This window comes from Muscardinus avellanarius (genome assembly GCF_963383645.1).
Source record: "Muscardinus avellanarius genome assembly, chromosome: X".
Taxonomy (NCBI): Eukaryota; Metazoa; Chordata; class Mammalia; order Rodentia; family Gliridae; genus Muscardinus; species Muscardinus avellanarius.
Window position 1 is genome coordinate 89826961 of NC_137792.1, and position 23307 is coordinate 89850267.

The 23307-nt window shown below is 35.1% G+C and overlaps 1 protein-coding gene across 1 annotated transcript; it reads left to right on the forward strand.

The window, feature by feature from the left end:
* Window positions 1-236: 236 nt before the first annotated feature.
* LOC308279473 (THUMP domain-containing protein 1-like) lies at window positions 237-1298 on the forward strand (the record flags this gene model as incomplete). Its single annotated transcript, XM_080719587.1, has 1 exon — window positions 237-1298. The coding sequence occupies one exon, from the start codon at window positions 237-239 to the stop codon at window positions 1296-1298; it is 1062 nt and encodes a 353-aa protein (XP_080575713.1).
* Window positions 1299-23307: the final 22009 nt, after the last annotated feature.

Sequence of the window (23307 nt, forward strand, 5' to 3'; positions counted from 1 at the left end):
TGTTTCAAAAGAAAGAATAAAAAGTAGGACTGGAAGTGTATCTCAGAGGTAAAATGCCCCTGGGTTCTATCCCCAGTGCTGCAAAAGAAACAAAGAAAGAAAAAAGATAAAAATAAAGAGGACTGGAGGCATAACTCAGAGGTAGGATGTCCCTGGATTCTATCCACAGTATCAAAAATGTTTCTGTATTTAAAATAGCTTATTGAGCGGCGCGGTTGCCGGAGCTCGCGCGCGCCATGGCGGCCCCCTTCCAGCAGCTCCCTCAGCCCGGCGGCGGGAAGCGCAAAGGCAAGGCTCAGTACGTGCAGGCCAAGCGGGCTCCGCGCGGCGACGCGGGCGGGCCGCGGCAGCTGGAGCCCGGGCTGCAGGGCATCCTCATCACCTGCAACATGAACGAGCTCAAGTGCGTGGAGGAGGCCTACAGCCTGATCAACGAGTACGGCGACGACCTGTACGGGCCTGAAAAGTTTACAGACAAAGATCAGCAGCCCTCTGGAAGTGAGGGGGAAGATGATGATGTGGAAACTGCCTTGAAGAAAGAAGTTGGTGACATTAAAGCTTCCACAGAAATGAGGCTAAGATTCCAGTCAGTAGAGAGTGGAGCGAATAATGTGGTCTTCATCAGAACACTTGGGATAGAACCTGAAAAATTGGTGCATCACATTCTCCAGGATATGTACAACACCAAGAAGAAGAAGACTCGGGTAATTCTACGCATGCTACCTATCTCAGGCACTTGCAAAGCTTTCTTAGAAGATATGAAAAAATATGCAGAAACGTTTTTGGAACCCTGGTTTAAAGCTCCAAACAAAAGGACATTTCAGATTGTATACAAATCTCGAAATAGTAGTCACGTGAATAGAGAGGAAGTTATCAAAGAGTTGGCAGGTATAGTGGGCGGCCTCAATTCAGAAAATAAAGTGGATCTCACCAATCCACAGTACACAGTAGTAGTGGAAATCATCAAAGCTGTCTGTTGTCTGAGTGTTGTGAAAGATTATATGTTGTTCAGAAAATACAATCTCCAAGAGGTGGTGAAGAGTGCGAAAGTCCCATCACAGCTTCACCCAAAGCTGGGAAATGGCAAGGAGGTGAAATTGGAACCTGAGGTCAAAGCAAATCAAAATGACCCAGCAGAAGGAGAAAATAACCAGCAGGTGGTACCAGACAATAGTGAGGAGCAGGGGCAGACAAAACCAGGGTCAGAGGAGCAGGTGGTGAATGAGGGAGGGGCTAAACCTGAACTTGCAAGTCAAGTCACAGAAGGATCCCAGGCAAATGATAATGACCTCTCCTAGGAGAGGAGGTCTGTGTTGGAGATGGGTTTCTTAACGGGCTTTGTGAGATGGTACTAGGTTTCCATGTAAAATTATCATTAAAATATTAGCCTTTGTATGCTGCCTCAGTGCTGATCTCACAATAATAAACAGTCATCCCTCAGCTCTGTTAACAGTTTCGTTAGAGTTTTTTCAACCCTGGATGGCAGTGTATATAGGCCTACCTGCTGTCGCACATGGGAGGGTGGGCGGAGGGAGGTGTTGGCTTTTTCTTCCTGGTTACCTTCCCCAGCCTCCCCTTATGCACTGTCAACTGACTTATGGGAGTGAATACACTCTGACAGAAAATCAGAGGGAGGTTTTCATTGTAAGGAAGAAATTCTTTATGTGCCACAACTCAGCTATTTTCTGCCATTTTATTCTAAACATTGCAAGAAATGTGGATTCTGTAGATTAGAAGTGAATTATTTTGGGGTAGTTTTGTGTTTTTCTATTATGTCTTTTATTAATGTTTGTTTTGAACAAATCTGATAGTTCATTGCCGCAGTTTTTGAAGGCAAGGTGCGAGAGAGATGGAGCATTCTAGGCATAGACCTCTGACATTTCTGTTAAGGTCAGTGATGAAGAATTAGTCTCCAGTTACTTCCATCTACTGTTCAAAAGGTACAAAGAAGCTCTCTGTAGAGTGGGAGCTGCTTTTTGTGGGGTCTTAGGTGGACTCAGAATCCAAGCTGTCCTATTTTGTCACTCGGCTTACTAGCAGTTATGCCAGCAAGTAAAATCAGATCATAATGATTTGACAAGGATGTTGATTACTTCAACTGGCCTTCTGATTGTCAAAACAGCAGTTCAAAAATCACATTTGGTGAAAAGATTTAAGTAGCAAGTTATTTCGTAGCAGAACTTATCCTTGAAAATAAAAATTTATATAGTTAGTGAAAGTCTAATAATGCTAACATTAAAATGCTGGGGCAGTACAAGAAATGAAAATTATTAGTTTAACAAGTTGATGTATTGATAACACATCACATGATGCTTAAAGAGGTTTTGCGAAATTTGCTGAAAAACAACAGGTTCTGTGTAGGTTGAGTCAACACATTTTATAAATATGTCATGCTGTAGCATTTATAATATTTGTAAATGATGACAGTTAAAATAAGTGAGCAAAACCTTTTTTTTTTTTTTTTTTTTTTTTTTTTTTTTTGCTGCTAGAAGTCCCCCAGAACAAAGACCTTTATATATTTACTGTTAGGTCTTCATACCTGAAAACCAAAGGTCTGTCAGCTCCAGTCCTGGTGCTCCATTGATGATGGCTTCAGGACAGCTTTGCTTCATTAAAGGAAAAAAAAAAAAAGAAATCCCGATGTTGACAGATAGCACACTGCTTTTTTCACAGAGATGCCAATATCAAAACCCTGGAGATGAAGACAGTTCCCAGTAATGCTACAAACATGGTTAACTATAGTAAAGATCCATTTATGTAACAGTGTTAAATAAACCCCAACTAAAAGCAGGACACAGAGTACCTAACTCATGCTGCAGAGACCTACTGGCTTATCAGAGGAAGCATTTTCATCGGATATTTGAGTGGAAAGGTGAATTCTCGATTCTTACAAGAAAATAGGATAGGTCTTGTTCACTGCTTTGAAAATGTAAAGTGGCTAGAAAAACTAGCCTATTTAGTAGGCATTTCTACTGCATGTACAAATGATTGTTTCTGCAAGATCCTAGAGAAATTTTTTTTTCCCTTTAAAGTGATAGAATCTAAGATTTAGAAGGAAAAGAGCTCTGGAAAAGTTCATTTCTGCAGCAATCTGCATTTGAAAATGAAGAATACAAAAGTCTCAAGTCCTACGAAAACCCACCTGGGAAAAAAACAAAACTAAATTAAGTAGCATGTCCTTTAATTTAGTGTTCACACTCATACCATGAAGGTTTCCTGCAGAAGCTAACTTAATTGGAAAGTGCTTTTCAAGGACTCCTCCCAGGCAAAGTGACTGAAAAGCTAGAAGAGAGATAGCATTGCAAAATAAACTGTCTACATTGAGAATATTAAGAGATTATAAAGTTAGTTTTGGAGATGAGTTTATTTTAAGTTAAAAAAACTTAGAATGTAGTATAAATGTTTAGACTTCCTACACAAGTGACCATGTTTATTTAATGGCAGTCAATGTGAGATATTTCAACTCTTATAACTAGTGCCCCTGCTTGGTAAATTAGACTAGAAGGATTTGGGAGAGGCAAAGAGAATAGGCAGTACTTTGCCTATGTACATGGGGCTGGAGCTTCCTTAGATATTTTCAGATATTTAGAGTGTTAACTCTTAGTGAAGTTGAAGTGATCCTGAAGTATTACCATCATCTGAGGGAAAGGGAGGATAGGATTTTGGTGCCTTCTTCAGTGGACTTGCTCCAAGACAAAGATACATTTATTTTGATAGAACAAGATAGAGGGACTTTGGGGAGAAATTGGCCACACACCTACAGAACTCTAGGGAACTGAGTTCCGTTCGCATTGTGAAGCTGCTACTCTACAGAAAGATTTTGCTTTTATAGTTTACTTTTAGTTACCTTTTGTATTTATTTGCATTTGGAAGGCCTGAGTGTGGTACAGGCAGTCCCTCGATTACACAGCACTTGTGTTCTATTGGGAATTTATTCATTGAAAGTTTTGCTTTTAGGTTTATCATATATTTATTTCACTGACATTTAAGCATATTGATTTGTAAATAGTGAGATTCCAGGGTGAGGATTGGGTGCTTTTTTTTAAGTTTTTATTAAAAAATATATATGGCAGTTATAAAACAGTCCAATGTGGCTTAGTGAACTTGTTCTGTAGAGAAATGAGTTTAACTTGGTATTTTAAAACCTATTTCTCTAAGCTTACATGTGGTGTTCAAATGTTATTTTTACGTGTATTTTGCTTTTGGTACAGCCCAAATCTTGAGCTTGTTTTTCATAGTTCCTGATATTTTCAGAAAAAACAAAATAAACTTGTTCCCTAAAAAATAAAATAAAATAAAATAAAATAAAATAGCTTATTGAAAAAGAAACAGTGAAGATGAAGAAAATAAAATAAGGTAAAAAAAAAACCTTGACCAGCCTTTCCCTAGGCTTCAGGCTTCCTAATGAAACCAATGTATTTTCTCCTCTCCTTCACAGTATTGTTGTGGAGATTAAGTAAAGGAAGTAGTGTTTATTAAATGCCAAGTATGCACCAGCAGTTTCAGGAGTTCCAGCTCATTGAAGCCTCATTGTGATTAAGGCCAGCACTGTAGATGCCCTTCTATTCTTGCAAATGAGACAGCCAAGACTGAAAGAAGGAATAAATAAACAAAATCCAGGTATTCCTTCCAATCCAGCATCCTTCTATTTTACTGCAATGTATATCCTTAAATGAGGCAATATAGACATGTTCAATAATGATTAAATCTGTTGTTCAACATATCTTCTTCTCCAGGAAAATAGGTTTAAGAAAAGGGCATTCATACTTATAAAGATACTTTCATAGATTCAAACTGAAAAAAACAAACTCAAGAATTTTTATCAATAATAATTGGAACCTCTTTAATATACGTGACTAAAATCCAAATACAATTACTACATTTTAAATGTAAAAGTCATATAAAATTGTTTTTAAGTGAAATTATTTTAAATCTAAAATGTCATGCAGTTCTCAGCAGAAAAGGGAGTTTGAAGAAGTTATTGAAGGGTTATTTTATCTTGTGTTCTTTGAAAAATACTTTTGCCATTTTTTGTATGATGAATGTGCATACTTGCTCTCTTCCACAGCAATCCTACCCACCTATAATCTTAGCCCATTTTGTGCTCTTAAAACCGAGGAAATGTGTGGGGGAGTGAGAAAGGGCTAAACGAGTGATGGGTGTATGTATGTATGTCTCTACTATCTTGTACCTCATTAAGATGTATGGCAATGCATCAATAATAAAACAGAATATCACAGTGGTTGATATGTAATAAGTAGACATATTTGAGTTCATGGTTCTAGAGGCTGGTAATTCTAAAATTGAGGGGCTGGTATCTGAAAAGGGCCTTCCTGTTGTATCATCCTATGAAAAGGGGGCAATTGTGGGTGGTGAACCTGACCTTTAATAAGGAACTCATCACCAAGACAGTGGCATTAATTCATTCAGTAGGGAGGAAACCTGGGGCCTAATCACCTCCTAATAATACCAGTTCTTAATATTGTTACAGTGGCAATTAAATTTCTATAGGAGTCTGGGAGAGACAAACAAACCATAAAACCTGTAATACATTCAAATGTGGCATCAAGAATAGATCTGGCTATCTTATGAAGTAAAGAAAGAGTCTCATATAATTTGAGGAATCATTGTTTTATTGAACAACAACCTACAAACTACTATGTCATCATCCTTTCTCAGTTTTTGCATAACTTTGAAAAAATATGAATTGGTCTGTATAGAATCAATTTCCCTTTTCAAATACTAGAAAACATTTTCATATTTTTTTGTTTTAGTACTGAGGGTTGAACTCAAGGACACTCTAGCACTGAGTTACCCCCACAGTTCCCCCTATTTTTTTGAGACAGGTTCTCCCTAAGTTACTCAGATTGGTCTCAGATTTGAACTATCCCTGCCTTACCTTCCCTAGTTTCTGAGATTACAAGAGTGCACTACCATGCCTGGATCATTTCTATTTTTATTTTTTATTTTTCCGAAAGAAGGGGAAAAGGTGAGGGCAGAACAACACAGTGGTGAAGGGAGAGGGAAATGTCTAAGAGAGAGGTAAAAAGAAAGAGAAAAAAAAACAAATGTAAGAAAAGAGAGGTTTAAGAGAGAATTTATGAAGAGTGGCAAGAAAAGACAGTGTTAAGAGAAAAGAGAAAAAAGGATAAGAGAAAAAAGGAGAGAAGTAAAAGGAAAAAGGAGTAGGACCATTTTGTCTTTTGTTCTTTTGGTATGTGTCCTCATTCTGAATAATCAAAAGGTTTGTGAAGGTTTATAAAGGTTTTAAAAAATTCACTTGGGAAACCATTTGGTGCTGGGCTTTTCCTTGATAGTAGGCTCCTTGTTTCTCTTTTAATCTCTTTGATTGCTATTGGTTGATTTAAATTTTCTATATCTTCTTGGCTCAGTTTAGGCAGGTTATATTTATTCCGAAAGTTGTCAATTTCCTCCGGATTTTTCATTTAGTTAGAGTATAGTGTTTCAAAGTAGTTTCTGATAATCCTCTGTATTTCTACACTGCCAGTAGTGATATCTCCTTTTTATCTCTTATCTTTGTAATTTGGATTGATTCTTTCTTTTTTTTTTTTAGGTTGCCTAGTAGCTTATCTCTTGTTTTTTTTTTTTTTTCAATAAATCAGCTTTAGATTTTTTGACTTTCTGTATTTTTTATTCTCTAGTTCATTAATTTCTGCTCTGATTTTAATAATTCCCTGTCTTCTACTGGCTTTGGAGTTAGATTTTTCATGTTTTAAAGGGCTTTGAGGTGCTTCATTAGGTTATTTATTTTAAATTTTTCTGTTTTTCTGATGTGAACACTTAGTGCTACGAATTTTTCTCTTAATACTGCCTTCAAAGTGTCCTGGAGGTTTCAATTTGTTGTATCTCTACGTTAATTTGTTTCTAAAAATCTCTTTATTTCATCCCTTACTTCTTCTGTGACCCATTCTTCATTCTGCAGTGTGTTGTTCAGTCTCCACATGTTTATGTTGTTTCCCTGGATCTTCTTATAGTTGATTTCTAGTTTTATTTAATTATGGTCTAAAATGACAATGGGAAGTATGTCACATTTATTGAATTTGCTAGTGCTCACGTTGTGGTTGATGATGTCATCTATTTTGGAGAAGGTTCCTGGAATAGCTGAAAAAAAAAGTGAATTCTGTTGTCTCTGCTGTAATTGGGTGAAATATTCGATATGTGTCTAACAGGTCCATTTGTTGAATCATGTTCTTTAGGTCTGAAGCATCTTATTGACCTTTTGTCTAGAAGATTGGTCTAATGCTGTGAGAGGGGGGTTGAATTCTTCTAGTATTATTGTATTGGGATTTATGTGTGACTTAAAGTCACAAAGAGTTTGTTTTAGAAAAGTAGGTGCAACTTTGCTTAGGGCATAAATATTGACTACTATTATTTCCTCTTGCTGGACTGTTCCTTTTACCAGGAAAAAAATGACCGGCTTTGTCTCCTCTAATAAGCTTAAACTTGAGGTCTAACTTGTCTGTTATCATAGTTGCTACTCCTGCTTGAAGAACTACTTCAAGCTCTGTTGGCATAGATTACCTTGATTCAGCCTTTTACCTTAGATTTGTTACTATAATTACTTGTAAGGTGTGTTTCTTGCAGGCAGCAGATAGAGCAATTCTAGTTTTTAATCCATTTCACAACTATATATCTTTCTATTGGGGAGTTGAGGCCATATACATTTAGTGATATTATTGAGAGATGATTTTTAATTCCTAAAATGTTGAAATTTAACTTCTGTTTGCACTAGTGTTTGTTATTCTTTGTTTAGTTGTTTGCTGGATGAAATTTCCTGTTTCTCTGGTTCTGGCCTGTATTACTTCTTATTTGCAGTAAATCTCTTTGTGTGTTTTCTCTAGTGCTGGTTTTTAACTCCTTCAGCTTCTGTTTGCTGTAGAAGAGTTTTATTTCCCTGTCTAATTTGAATGATAGTTTTCCTGAATAGTTAATTTTTTGCTGCAAGGGTTTTTGTGTTGTTGTTTTGTTTTTTTGGGTTTTTTTTAGAGTTTGGAATATGCTACTCCAGGCCCTTCTGGCTTTAATGACTTGATTTGGGAAATCTGGAGTGATTCAAATTGGTTTGCCTCTGAATATCATTTGGTCTTTTGTTTTTGTTGCATTTCTGATTCTCTCCTTGGCTTCTACATTGGTCTGTTTGACTATTATGTGGTGTATGGAACCTTTTCCCTGATCTTGTCTAACAGGGGTTCTATAAGTTTTCTATACCTGTGTATCAACAACTTTCTCTATCTTTGGAATTTTTTCTACTATTACTTCTTTGAAATTATTGTTTATAACTTTGTTTTCACATTTTTCCTCCTCTATGCCAATTATTCTTAAGTAGCTTTTATAAAATGGGCCCATATTTTTCAATGTCCAATTCATGCTGTTGAATTGTTTTTCCAGGCTATATACTGTATTATATATAATACAGAAGTCCTGTATTATTTCTACAGTTACATTTCTGATTGGAACTTCTGGAAATATCTGCAATTTTGTGTTGTCAGGTTCTGTTATTGTGGTGTTATGAAAGCTCATTTCTGGCATATAGAAAAGCAACTAATTTTTTTCAGTTGATCTTGTATCCTGCAACTTTACTGAAATGGTTAATCAGCTCCAGTAGTCTTTTGGTTGAGATCTTTGGGTCTTCTAGATAAAGGATGATGCCATTTGAAAAAAAGATAGTTTTAATTTTTCTATTCTTATTTGAATTCCTTTGATATTCTTCTCTTGTCTTATTGCTATGGGAAGAGTCTTGAGGAATACATTAAAAAGGAATGGTGATAGTGGGCATCCTTGTCTTGTTCCTGATTAGGGAAAATTCTTGCAGTTTTCCCCCATTCAATATGATGTTGGTTTGAGGTTTATTTTATATTGCCTTAATGATGTTGAAATACATTTCTTCTATTGCAGTTCTCTGCACTGTTTTTAACATGAATGGTTGTTAGATTTTGTCAAATGCTTTTATAGCATCTATTGATATGATCATGTGGTTTTATTCTGTTTTATTTATGTGGTGAATAACATGCATTGATTTGCATATTTTGAACAAACCTTGTTTTTCTGGGATGAAACCAACTTTGGTCATGTTGTAGAATTCTCTTGATATGGTTTTGAATGTGAATAGCTAGTATTTTGCTTAGAATTTTTGCATATATATTCATCAAGGATATTGGTTTGTAATTTTCTTTTCCTGGGGTATCTTTATTTGGTTTCGGTATTAATGTGATACTGGGCTCGTAGAATAAATTTGGGAGAATTCCATATCTTTCAGTATCCCAGAACAAGTTGTGAAGTACTGGGATTAGTTCTTTACTGAAGGCTTTGTAAAATTCAGACAGACACCTGTCGGGGCCTGAACTTTTCTTTTATGGCGGAATTTATATTGTGGCTTCTATTTCTTTGCTTGCTATTAGTTGGTTTACACTTACTATTTTCTCTTGGTTTAATTTTGGTAGGTTATATGTGGTTAGAAATATATCGATTTTTTCCATGTTTTCCAGTCTATTGATGGAGTATAAATTTTCAAAATAGTTTCAGATAGCCAGGTGTGGTGGTGCACACTTGTAATCCTCACGCTTGGGAGGCAAGGACAGGAGGATCGCGCAATTTCGAAACCAGCTGTGCTGGCTTAAGAGACCCTGTTTCCAGAAATTAAAAAAAAAGTATAAAATAGGTCTGGGAGTGTAACCCGGAGGTAGAAGGGCCCATTCACCATGATTGGAAGAATTTTAGGGATCCCAGAGATTCTGTTAGTTGGGTCTAGTGTTAAGTGTAAGTCTCCCACATACTTTCCACTGATCAGAGCCTGAGTCTGTATGAGCCTCTGCTTTGTCCAACAGCAGACTTAACTCCCACCTCTCCAGGTTATAATGCAAAGTTTTAGGCACAGGGAGATAAGATGGCCTGGGTGGATCCCTGGGAGCACCAGGCTAAGCATTTTCCCAAGGGAACTGTGACTTGCCCTATGCTGTTATTTAGAGCTGCTCTGAATCTATGGAGGGTGTGGAAATCTCAGCCCCCACTACTCCTTCACTGGGTTGAACCACAAAATCTCAAACCCAGGGAGTTTATTGCAGTTGCACAAGTCCCTGGGGAACAGTGCTGGGAGTTCTGAAGGGACCACAGTTTCACTTATGATTTTGGTGTGCACTGGTCTGTATATCTGGCAGGTATAGTGAGCTTGGCTGCCACTGGCAAGATGATGCCACCGTGGAACCCTAGGGTGTGAGGGATGTGGGTTTCTTTTCTGATGTTGAGCTCTGCTCTGGATCCCTGGAGGGTGCAGTTAGCTCAGCTGCTAAAAGTTGTAGCTGATATTTGTACAGGAAGAACTAATTATTTACAGTTCCCTGGATCTGCAGCTGCTCACTTCAGGTCCTTGTTTTCCATTTCGTCTCTGGTGTCCATAGCTGTGAGGCAAGATGGCATTGCCAAAGCAACCACCACCTCAAGGCAGGTAGGTTTCTTTTCTGCTGTCTGGTCAGTCTAATCTTCTTATTATCTGTCCCTTGGATTTTTATATTTTTTCTCTACTGATAGTATTTTCTAGCTTTGTAGAATGCTGTTTTTGAGGCAATAGTGACTGGGTGTCAGCAGAACATAATCTTTTGCTGGATTTTACCTCTGTGACCCCCAATTCAATTTAACCACTACAATTATATTAATTAAGATTAGCCAGTCATAGAAGGGTCATATATTTTCTCTGATATGTTGTACCTTGGAAGTAATCAGGATATAGGAGAGACTTTAGGTAATATAGGAGAAACCTCCATGGAGTGAGAGATGTGGTCTAGGTAGGGTGGAAGGATGAAGAATTAATGAAGGAAACATTTCCACAGATATTATGTACACATTTGAATGTACTAATGATAATTGCAATATCACTTACGGGGAAACGAGAGGGAACAAAGGGAAAGCTCACCAAGTACAGTGTGCATGTGTTACTACTATTCTGAATTATATTAAGATGTGAGACTACAATGCACTAACAAAAGTATATAAAGTTTTTTGGGGGGAGTAGTGAGGGTCGAACCAAGAGGCATTCTACCTCTAAGCCACACCCCTAGCCTCATATTTTTATTTTGTATTTGGCAGCAGGGTTTTACTAGATTGCTGAGAGTTTCACTAAATTGCCAAGGCTGACTTTGAGCCTGGGATCCTCCTTTTTCAGCCTCCAAAATACTGGAATTATGAGCATGTGCCACCATGCCTGGCAGTTATTTTAGAAAATTATTTTCCTGATTTTTTTTATTCTTTTATTGTGTGTTGTAAGTATACAGCATAGTGAAATTCAAAGTGGTACAAACATAAATGCCCAGAGCACTTGGTATATTTTGATCCCATTCCACTCCCTTGTCCTTCCCCATACATGTCATTGAGATTGGTAGTGATAGCTTCATATATGGGCAAAGCATTATTTGAATTGTTTCCATCATCAGTTCCCCTTTCTCTCTTTCATATCTCTCTCCCTCCCTTAATTCTCTCCATTCTCTTACCTATTTTTCTCATTTATCTAAAGTTTCTTTTGTTTTATATTTTCTCTATAGTTTCCACATATGAGAGGAAAATATGCAATCCTTTTATTTTTGAGACTGACTGATTTCATTTGGCATATATAATCTATAGTTTCATACACAGAGAACACAGAGAAAAGTTTCAGTGGTCAACAAAGAAATTCAACAGGGTGATGAAAGCAACTTTAAAAATCAAACAAAAATCCTTAAGCTGATACAAAATTATATAGAGATAATAATTTGCTATGTATTTCAAAAAGCTAAGCTGAAAGTTTTTTAATGTTTTATATGAAGGGATGATAAATATTTGAGAAGATAAACATGTTTACCCTGATTTAAAAATTTTATGATGTACACATGTATCAAAACATCACATAGTATTATGCTTTAAACATATATAAGTTTATATTTTTATGAATCAGTTAACCATTTAATTTAAATACAAAATAAAAATTTAAATGTGAAAATATATACAAAATGAAAAGTGGAGCATCATCACATATTTCATTTTATTGAACCCCAATGAAAACCTAACCAGATGAATGTTTTCACATGTTTAATCCTAGATAAGTATAACAGCCCATTTACTCTACAGAATCATGAAATAAATTTTTATTCTTTTGAGGCAATAACTTTTGAGAATTATACCATGTATTGAATTTCTATTATTTAAAAGCAACCTTAAATGTATTTTAAAACTATAAAAATATTGCACTTTACTTTATTATTTATTATATATATACATAATACATAATATACATAATATGTAATACAGCTCCCACTGAATATATTTCTTTTTATATACTTTTATTAGTGTATTATAGTTTTACATCATAATGTTATGCATAGTGATAGTGGCATATATGCACACAGCACATATGCTTTCCCCCAACTCCCTCCCCACTGCCCATTTCCCATACTGGATATTGAGATTGGCATTGGTATTCTCACATGTACATAATTTCAATGGAAGTATTTCTTTCATTAATTCTCCCTCTCCCCCATTCCACCTTCCTGTAGACCACCTCCATGTCTCTACCTCCCTGCTTCCTCCATTATCTAAAGTTCCTTTGGTATCCCTATTACCCCATAGCTTCTGCATATCAGAAAATATATGACTCGTCACTTTCTTTGACTGACTAACCTCACTTAATATAATGGTTCATCCTTTTCCCTGCAAATGACATACTTTTGTTCTGTATTGCTGAGTAGAATTTCAGTGTGTGGCTATCCCACAATTTTGTGATCGATCTTTGATGGACACCTGGGTTGGTCTTACAATTTGGCTATAGTAAACTGTGCTGCTATAAACATGGTTATGCATGTATCACTATAATGTTCTGATTTCAATTCCTTTGGAAAGATACCAATGAATGGTATAACTGGGTCATATGATGGATTCATTCTTAGTTTTCTGAGGAATCTCCTCACTGATTTCCATAACTACTGCACTAATTTGCATCCCCAGCAACAGTTGTAATTTAACAGAGTCCTGCAGGGCATTTTTCACATTTGCCACTTAAATAAATGTGGATTTTTTTACAGCACATTACAAGATAATTTCAGGATGCAAACTATCTATGAAATGGACAATTATAGGCACATCTCACATTGTTACTTACTCTTGGCTGACTTAATGCAAATCTTTCCTCAGTGTTTTCAGCTTGTAACACTGGATTCTTGTTCCCTATTTTCCTTTTAGTTTTACCTTTAGTTTACTCTGTCCTCTCATGATTATATATTACTCTTTCTATCTGTCAGTGTAAGCTATTTGGTTCATCTTCTAGTCTTTGAATAAATCCTGCTTTTCCTGAGTGTTTGCTCCTGACTAACATCACCCTTTAAGAATAACCCAATGTAACAGCATTCAATAACTTCAATACAGAATATCCCTATACCTCCTCTCTTCATCTAACATAGCTCTACTAAAGTGCATTTTCTTTATACATATATGTATCCCTGCTTCTCCTTATCAAACCCTACAACTAGGAGTTCCAGTACTTCCCCCAAATACACACACACACACACACACACACACACACACACACACACAAACACACACACACACACACACACCTGGTTATATATAAGCTACAATTATTCCCAAAATGTCATGTACTTTTAGGGCATGGATATCAAAAGGTAAAAAATCTCTTATACCTAATAAACAATTATATGAAACTTCAGTTTGTTTAGTCATTTCCCACTCCAATCTTATTAATTATTCACAGACATTAAGTATACCCTTGAATCTAACATATACCTTAAAAATTACAAGTAGAAAGCAAAATAAATCTAAACAAAGTATTCCTCTCCAATATTTTGGCAATCTCTTTTTTAAAAAAAAATTTTATTGGTGCACTGTAGTTTTGCATCTTAATGGAGTACAAGATAGTAGAGGCATATATGCACACATCACCTAATTAGCCCTTATGCAATTCCCACCACCCTTCACCCATCTTATGTTTGGCTTAGTGATTGACTTTGATATGTTTGTGAATGTACATCATGTATATTAAAGAATTTATCTTTTTCTCCTTTCCATCCAACTCAGTTAGGTCACCTTATTTGCTCATCTCTAGTTTCTCCTTCTTCATCTAGAGTTCCTCAAAATCCAACATCCATTTATGCTAAAGTGCACCGTAAAAAATCAGAATAGAATGAACATACCTCAACATCATAAAGGCAATCTAAAATTGGCCCACAGCCAACATCATATTAAATAATGAAAAACTGAGAGAATTCCCCCCAAAATCAGGAACAAGACAAGGATGTCCATTATCACCACTTCTTTTCAATATAGTACTTGAGACTCTAGCCAGAGCAATAATGCAAGAAAAGGAAATCAAAGAAGTACAAATACGAAAAGAAGGACTCAAACTTTCACTATTTACAGATGGCATGATACTATACTTAGAATACCCAACAAACTCAACCAAAAGTCTTATAGAACTGATCATCAAATTTAGCAAAGTGTCTGCATACAAAATCAGTCTTAAAAAACCAGTTCTTTTGATAACAATCATAAATCCACTGAAAAAAGTAATCCATAAAATACTTCTGCTGAGAATATTTCCCAAAAATAAAAATATTTAGAAATAGACTTAAACAAGGAGGTAAAAGACCTCTACAAAAAATAAAACATTAAAAAGAAATCAAAGAAGACCTTAGAAGTTGGAAAGATCTTCCATATTTTTGGATAAGCAAAATAAATATCATAGTGGATATACTTCCAAAAGTGACAATCTCATTTAACACTAAATTTTCATATATTACTATTTAATAAAATAATTATAAATTATTTATAAATATTTATCATTGCCTTAATGTAATTTAGTAAACTTATTTTTAGAATTGCTCATATGGCTTTAATAGAAAGGCACTGAAATTGAAAATGATAAATACAAACAATAAATCTTATTTTTTTCCTTCCCTTTGAAATTTTCTCCTTCCTGTTTCGGTGTATCTCTTTTTTACATTTGTGATTACTTCTCAGTTTTATTGAATCATGTTTATTATCATGGTTTAAATTGTTAGAATTTTTATTGGTGAATTGTATTTATGCAACTTAAGGAGTACAAGGTGGTAGGGACATACATACACACATCACTCATTTGCCCTTCCCCAATTACCACTCCATTCCCTCTCACCCCCTCCTCATGTATGACTTAGTGATTGACTTTGATATGTTTATGAATGTACCTTATGTACATTAGGGAATTTCACTCTTTCCCCTCCCATCCTTCTCAGTTAAGTTTCCTTATTTTCTCATCTATGGTTACTCTTTCCTCATCTAGAGTTCCTCCTATGACCCTTTTTCTCCATGGCTTCCACATATTAGGGAGAACATTTAAGTTTTTAATTTTGTGACTGACTCTCATTTAGTATAATGTTCTGGAGTTCCATCCATTTCCCTTTAAATGATGCAATTTTGTTCTTCTTTATGACTGAGTAAAATTTCATTGTGTACATATTCCATAGTTTTGTAATTCATTCATTTGTTGATGTAACTCTTGGCTGATTTCATAGTCTGGCAATGCTGAATTGTGCAGCTATGAACATAGATACTCATGCATTAGTTTGTTAGTTTGGTTTCCATTCTTTTGGGTAAATACCCAGAAGTGGTATTGCTGGGTTATATGGTAGGTTTATTCACATTCTCCTGAAAAATCTCCATACTGTTTTCCAAATTGGTTGCACTAATTTACAATCACATCAGTAATGTATTAGAGCTCCCACTTCTCCATATACTCACCAACATTTGTTGCTGTTTGTGTTTCAAATGATTGTCATTCTAATTGGAGTGAGGTGAAATCTCAGGGTAGTTTTGATTTGTATTTCTCTGATTGCTAATGAGTTTGAACATTTTCCATACATTTACTGGCAATTTAAATTTCTTCTTTTGTAAAGTATCTATTTAGTTCACTTGCCCACTTTTTGATTGTGCTATTTGTTTTCTTTGTGGTGAGTTTCTTGAGTTCTCTGTATATTCTATATATTCTATATTAGTCCTCTTTGGAGGAAAAGCTGACAAAAATTTTCTTCCATTCTGTCAGCTCTCTGTTGAGGTTCTTAATATTTTCCTTTGATGTACAGGAGCTCTTCTGTTTAATGCAATCCTGTGTATTGATCCTCCTTTTTTAATTTCTTTTGCCTTTGGGGTCTTGTTGAGAAGTTTTTACCTATGCCTTTGTATTAAAGTTCAGATCTATGCCCTCTTTAAGAAGCTGTAAGGTTTTGGGGGTCTGATTTTCAAGTCTTTGATTCATATTGAATTGACCCATGTGCAGCATGAGAATATGGGGTTTATTTCCATTTTTCTACATATGGTTAAACAGTTTTGCCAACACCATTTTTTGAAGGAAAATCTGGGCCTTGATAAATTTTTAGCACTCTGTAAATGTACATGGTCTCACAGAATTTCATAAGTGATCTATCCACTCTTGTGACGGCAACTATTATCCATATACTTGTGAATCTGATTAGAGAAGATTTAGATGTGAACAAAATACTATCAGAAAGTTTATGTTCTAGTTAATGAAGGCACAAATAAATATGTCAGCTTTGGATAAGTGCTATAAACATAAAACAGGTTAATTGTCTAAAGAGAGGTAGGGTGTTATTTTTGGAATGCTGTCACTGAAGGTTTCAGTAAGAAGGAAACATTCAGTCTTGGACCTGAACAAGATGAAGAAAATAGTTATGTAGATTTCTGGGACATATTTTTTCCTGGAACAGACAACCGATAATACAAAAGCCCTGAGGTAGGTACTTGCCTAGCAGGTTTGAGGAATATCAATAAAACCAGTTTGGTGAGAACAAGGTTAAGGAAGGGAAAGTATTACATAAGGCAATTTAGCAGAGTCTTGTAAAGCATGAGAGGGACTTAGTTTTTTACCTTATGTGAAGCAGGGAACCGTTTTAGAATCCTTCAGCAGGAGCACTAATAATAAATGATACATGATACAGCTTATGTTTTTACAGAGTAACACTAATTTATAATACGCCATGATAGGGAACTAGCAGGGAATGATAGAAGCAGAAAGGCAAGATAGGAAGTTGTCATTATTCAATCAAGAAACCATGGTGACTTAGACCAGATTGCTAGCAGTGATATCACAGAAAACTATGATATTCAAGCTGGGTGTGGTGGCGCATTCTTATAATCCCAGCATTTGGGAGTCTGAAACAGGAGGATCATGGTTCACAGACAGACTTAATGAGGCCCTTTGCAACTCAGTGAGACCCTGTTTCAAAATAAAGAATAAAAAATAAGGCTGGGGGTATAATTTGGAGGTAGAATGACTCTGGGTTCTTTTCCTAGTACTGAAAAAAGAAACAGAAAGAAAGAAAGAAAGAAAGAAAGAAAGAAAGAAAGAAAGAAAGAAAGAAAGAAAGAAAGAAAGAGAGAGAGAAAGAAAGAAAGAAAGAAAGAAAGAAAGAAAGAAAGAAAGAAAACAGACATTCAGAAGATACTTCAAACCTGAAGACAACAAGAATTTTTCATAATGTCTTATTGCCTGGATTATTAAAAGAGCCCAATAACTTATATCACCACCTCCCATCTTACACTTTTCTAGTATTCTGCCTAATATAGAGCAATCAATAACTTTTGTTGAAGTTAATTAACATATTAATATCAGAGTGATGCTGAATGTTATGCGCCAAGTTTGGTCAATAGTCTAGATATTGCTGTAAAATATATTTAACAGAGATTAACATTTAAATAAGTATATTTTGAATGAACAAATTATTTTTCCAGAATGTTGGTGGACTTTATACAATCAGTTGAAGATATTAAGAGTAAAATGACTGATATCTCCCAATGAAGAGGGAACTTCAGCTGCTATATCAACTCTTCTCTGGGTCTCTAGCTTGCCAGTCTACCCTTCAGATTTATACTGCACATGAGCCCAAATGTGTGTATGTGGAGAGGGGCATAGAAGTAAAACTTACTGATTTTATGTCTCTGGAGATTTCTGAATAATACAGACCACAAACATACAGCAAAACATACAATTTCTTCATATATATAAAGAAATTAAGTATATATTCATATATGTTTGTATAATATATACTTTTATTGGTCCATTTTCATCTCACATCATAATGTCATTCAGTGTAATAGGGACACACATGCACACAAAAGGCATAAAATTTCAATGACAGATATAATAATATTTCATCTTATATAGGCACATTATTTAAACAGAGATATAATAATTATTAATATTAGATATAGCCAGTTGAAATTCAATTTGGAAAATAGTCATTAAAGGTACCACAAAATTGCCACACCCTCTGATTAGCAAGACCCTAGCACAGTTTTCAAAGTCTACTTGCCATCAGCCCCCTCCAGAATGGGGTTGTTAACTTTGGGGCATAATAAACTCATGATTTAAATATCTAAATATCTAAGGTCTATCTATAATATGGCAGTTAAGCACCAATCTAGCTCAAATGCTACCAATATTATAAAAATGCACCCTGCTTTGGGTTACTGTTTTTCGTTTGATAAATAACCTTTCTGTGGTCCATTTATGGAATTTGGATCATAGTTTTGTGTTCCAAAAATTCTTTCATTGTATCACTCTATTTCTTTTGTATTTTTGTATCTAGGTTCCAGAGTTCTAATCCTGAATCACTATTGCCTTCTGGCAATTTATCTACTTCAGATATAATTCTGGTCCTCCTTGATGACAATTATTCCCAAGTATACACTCCTTTACCTCATATGTCCTACACTAATGTGTTTATCTATTTTCAGTGTTATGGATATCTTCCTGTGAGTTTTGACCATCTTATTGTCTATTGCTATTAACAGTTTAGGACAAAACATCATTGCTGCAATTCAAAGAGTTGCCACTAGGTGGATGGCACCATCTAACACTCAGGTGAGAGTGACTCAGGGCTGACAATTTTGTGAAGTGAAAGGAAGAAAAATATTGCACATTGCACATGATCCAGATTAGAGTATTCAAAATATATTTTATATATTAACACAAAGAGTTATTATACAAATAATATCTTATATTTCAAATTAGATAAAGAAAATCATCTGAATATAAGTGCTTTGTAGGGTTGGAAACAACATAAAAAAACAGATGAGTAAGACAAAATAGTAAAATATATTATACTTAAAACTTATACAGTAGACAAATTCACCCATATGATAAGTAACATAGCAGTCACTGCTTCAAAATTAAGATAATAAAATTACAATTCCACCTAGAGAATATTATGCTAATTGAAATTAGTCCCAAAATGTAAAAAATAATAATAATAATAATAATAAATAAAAGGATGCTCTCCCTAATATGTAGAAGCTAGAGGGAAAATGTCTCATTGGAGGAACTCTAGATGAAAAAGGAGAAACCATAGATGACCCTAACTGAAGGGAATGGGAGGAGAGAAGAGGAAAATTCCCTAATGTACGTGATGTACATTCACAAACATATCAAAATCAATCACTATGCCAAATATGAGAAAGGCTAAATGAGTGATGTGTGTGTATATGGCTCTACCATCTTGTACCCCATAAAGATGTTTGACTATCATGCACCAATTTATAAAAAATGCCAGGCTCAACAACATATTGAGACTCTCATCAACCTAGTGAGACCCTGCTTCAAAACAATAACAAAATAAAATGAAGGGGCTGGGGTGTAGCTCCGATGCAGAAAGCTCAGAAGTAGAATCTCTCTCGGTTCAATTCCTAGTAACACACACATGCACACACACAAACACACATTCTTAGAATGATGCCTTCTGGGACCCTACTGAATGTTTTGGTGGGTTTAAGATTTCTATTAAAAGGGATTACTCTGTGGAAATCTTAACACTGTAAAAGGTCTCTCTGAGTCTCATTATTTAAGAAAATAGTATGATTAAAATCTAAGCTGTGGGCTAGGGTATTCTTGGGTTTAATTTCTAGCTCCATAACTTTCTAGAAGAAAAAATATTGAAGAAAAAATCTAGAATAAAAAATCTTTAATTTCTTATATGTAAATTATGGTTGTGGGAATATGGTGTGATGTCATGTCAGTGTCTGACACCTAAAATATATTCAATATCAACTTTACTCATGTCCATATCAAAACTTTCTCATCAAGAAAAACATAACACTAATTTCTGACACTCTTTTGGACTTTTTTCTGCAATTCACTGAAATATCATTATCATATATTTTTGTGTATTTAGCACAGGCTTGATGGACTGTTCACTAAACTGTGGCTGCATCTAATTACCAATATAAGGCCATATTATTTCATAAAATATTATGATTTTACCAACAACACACACTTGATGAGTGTCTATAAATGTTTTGTGTGTGACACAGTGAAGACTTAGTGGAGGAGCTGAAAACTCACTTGGAAACAAACAAGTCACTGGAAACCAAAGAGGAGCTGAATACATATTTAGAGATTCAACTGGCAATGCCTCTATTGGATGAGCTAGTTTGCTTCTGAACATCTATTGGAAGAAAAGAATCTTAAATGCAGAAACAAATTTAGACTAAGAGACTTAGCCAAACATCAGTAATAGCTAGAAATAACAGGAGATGGCTACTAAAGGATGAATGGGGTAAAATAGGCAGAAAATGGAAAAAAATTGGGGAAGGATTTCAGGTGTGAACTTCAATTTCATCCATCTTTTATACTTTTACTGATCATATATATGCATGTCTGCTTATGTCAGCCTTTATTAGATTAACCTGAGGTAACAATACCAAACTTTAGTGTCTTATAAATAATTTCTTTTGCATAAAAATACAATTCCAGTAATGTTCTGAGCAGTACTGACACATGGTTGTATTAAAATGTTGCTTGTATCAAACTTTATTTTGAAGAAAAAAAAAGGGCACCGAAGGAGAATTTAAAAGTAAAGTTGAAAGCCAGTCGTGGTGGTGCACGCTTGTAATCTCAGCATTCAGGAGGCTGAGACTGGAGGATCGCAGTTTGCGGACAGCCTCAGCTACTTAGTGAGGCCCTCTGCAACTTAGTGAGACCCTGTCTTAATGAATAAAATATAGGGCAGTGGGTGTAGCTCGGAGGTCGAATGCCCCTGGGTTCCATACCCAGATACACACAAAAAAGGAAAGTTGAAAATTTTTAAATAAGTTTTTAATGGATCATAGAGAATTCATTTTTTGCACCTTGTTTGCATTACACTAATATTAAAAGGTCTTTGCATAGAACAAGCTTAAGCCTCACTTTCCCTAGCAAAGCAATATAGTACAGTAGTCCTCCTTTATCCAGTTTCACTTTCTGTGGCTTCTATTATCCATGGTCATCCAAAGTGCAGAAGTATTAATATTTGCCTTGACTCCACCAGAGACCACAATTTACATAATATCCATTACATTGTATTGTTATAGTTAATAGTATTCATTGTTGATCTCATACTTTGCTTAATTTATAACTTGAAATTTAATATATATGCATGTATAAAAGATAAGAATATATATACATATATGTGTATGTATGTGTGTATATATATGTATGTCTATATTTAGGGTGTGATGTTATCCATACTTTCAGGCATACACTGGAGGCATTGAGACATATCCCCTGGGAAGAGAATAGACAACTCTACTAGATCTTTAAAGGATTATTCTCTAAAAATTTTTTATTATGCATTCAGTTCACATTTTTAAAAGTGAAGATAAACATATATGCATATTTATAAGTTACTGTCATAAGCAAATATAGTAAGAAACTTCAAGACAGGATTCCTGAGGCACACCTGTAATCCCATTACTTGAGAGGCTGAGACAGTAGAATCAGAGGTTTAAGGAAAGCCTCTGTAACATAGTGAGAACCTCAGCAACCTAGTGAGACCCTGTTTCAAAAACAAAAAATAAAAAAACTAAAGATATAGTGAAGAGACACAATTCTCCTGCATTCAATCTCTAGTATCCCCCAAAATATACTCAAAGAACCTTCAAAAGAGGCTCTTCTATGATTGTTTAGAGAAAGTTTAAAGACAGTTATTTTAAATATTGTTGTTATATTTAAGGCATTTATGTTAATGTTCAGAACACTTATGTTTGATGTTTTGCTAATAAATATTATTTAATAGTATTAGTATCTTATAGATCAAGTTACAATATAAATTTAATATATGATTTGTTTTAATAAGAATGGATATTCACCTGTATTTCAAATTGATTTCATGTAAATCATAAAACATATCTTGGCTATTATTCAATCCCATCTGATTGTACTACCATTTTTATTCTATGTCAAATGAAAAATTTTATTCCTATTTTTGTTAGTGCTCACATTTTAAAAATATTTTATTGGTACATTGTAGTCATACATCTCAATGGGATACAAAATGGTAGAGGCATACAAGCACACATCACTGGTTTAGCCCTTCCCCAATTCCCACCCCATTCCCTCCTTCTCATATTTGGCTTAGTGATTGACTCTGATATTAGGGAAATTCGCTCTTTCCCTCTCTTATACTTCTCAGGTATCTTTACTTACCCATCTATGGTTTCCTCATTCTTACATTTAGTATTATGCATAATCAAAGTTTTTTTCAACAAACTTGTTCTGGTAATCATTCTTACATCTATGATCTAAAATATTGACCATGAAGAAAGATTTATTTTCTTACAAGTTCAGTCCATGTGAAACCAGGGAACATGGATCTCAGAGCATGGTGACAGGAGGCAGAGAGAGGGAGATCACAGAGATCATGGAGACCAGACACAAGAGAGAAAGAGACGGATAAGTGATCCACCCCCTCCAGCTACATCCTAAGAGCCTATGACACTGCCCATACAAATATATTACAAAGGTTTTATCCACTGCTGGGATTACATCCCTCCAGATTCAATTATATCAACTACAAACATTAGTAAATGAGTTCCTTAGGGGGCATTTTATATCTAACCATAAGAAAACCTATCCACTTAAAACAACACTGCAGAAATTATAACATGTGGCAATATGCCAAAAGCAATAGAGTACTACTACCATCTTCTCTACATAACAAAATGTTGACATTTTTCTAAATCATGTGCTACATATCTGACCATCTGACCTGTCAATCACACGAGGATGTTGAAATCAGTCTATACAACAAGCATGTAAACTTTAGGAGACCTTTTGTTTTTAGTTAAGTAAATATATAAGTTTTATTAACTTCCAGCAGCCATATGAATCTCCTCACATACTTTCTACAGTATATTTACCTATTTTTAAAGCCATGGATTTAGAGCATAGATTTTTATTTTTGCAGATCTAGGTTCTAACCCATGTTGTATCACTAATCAGTG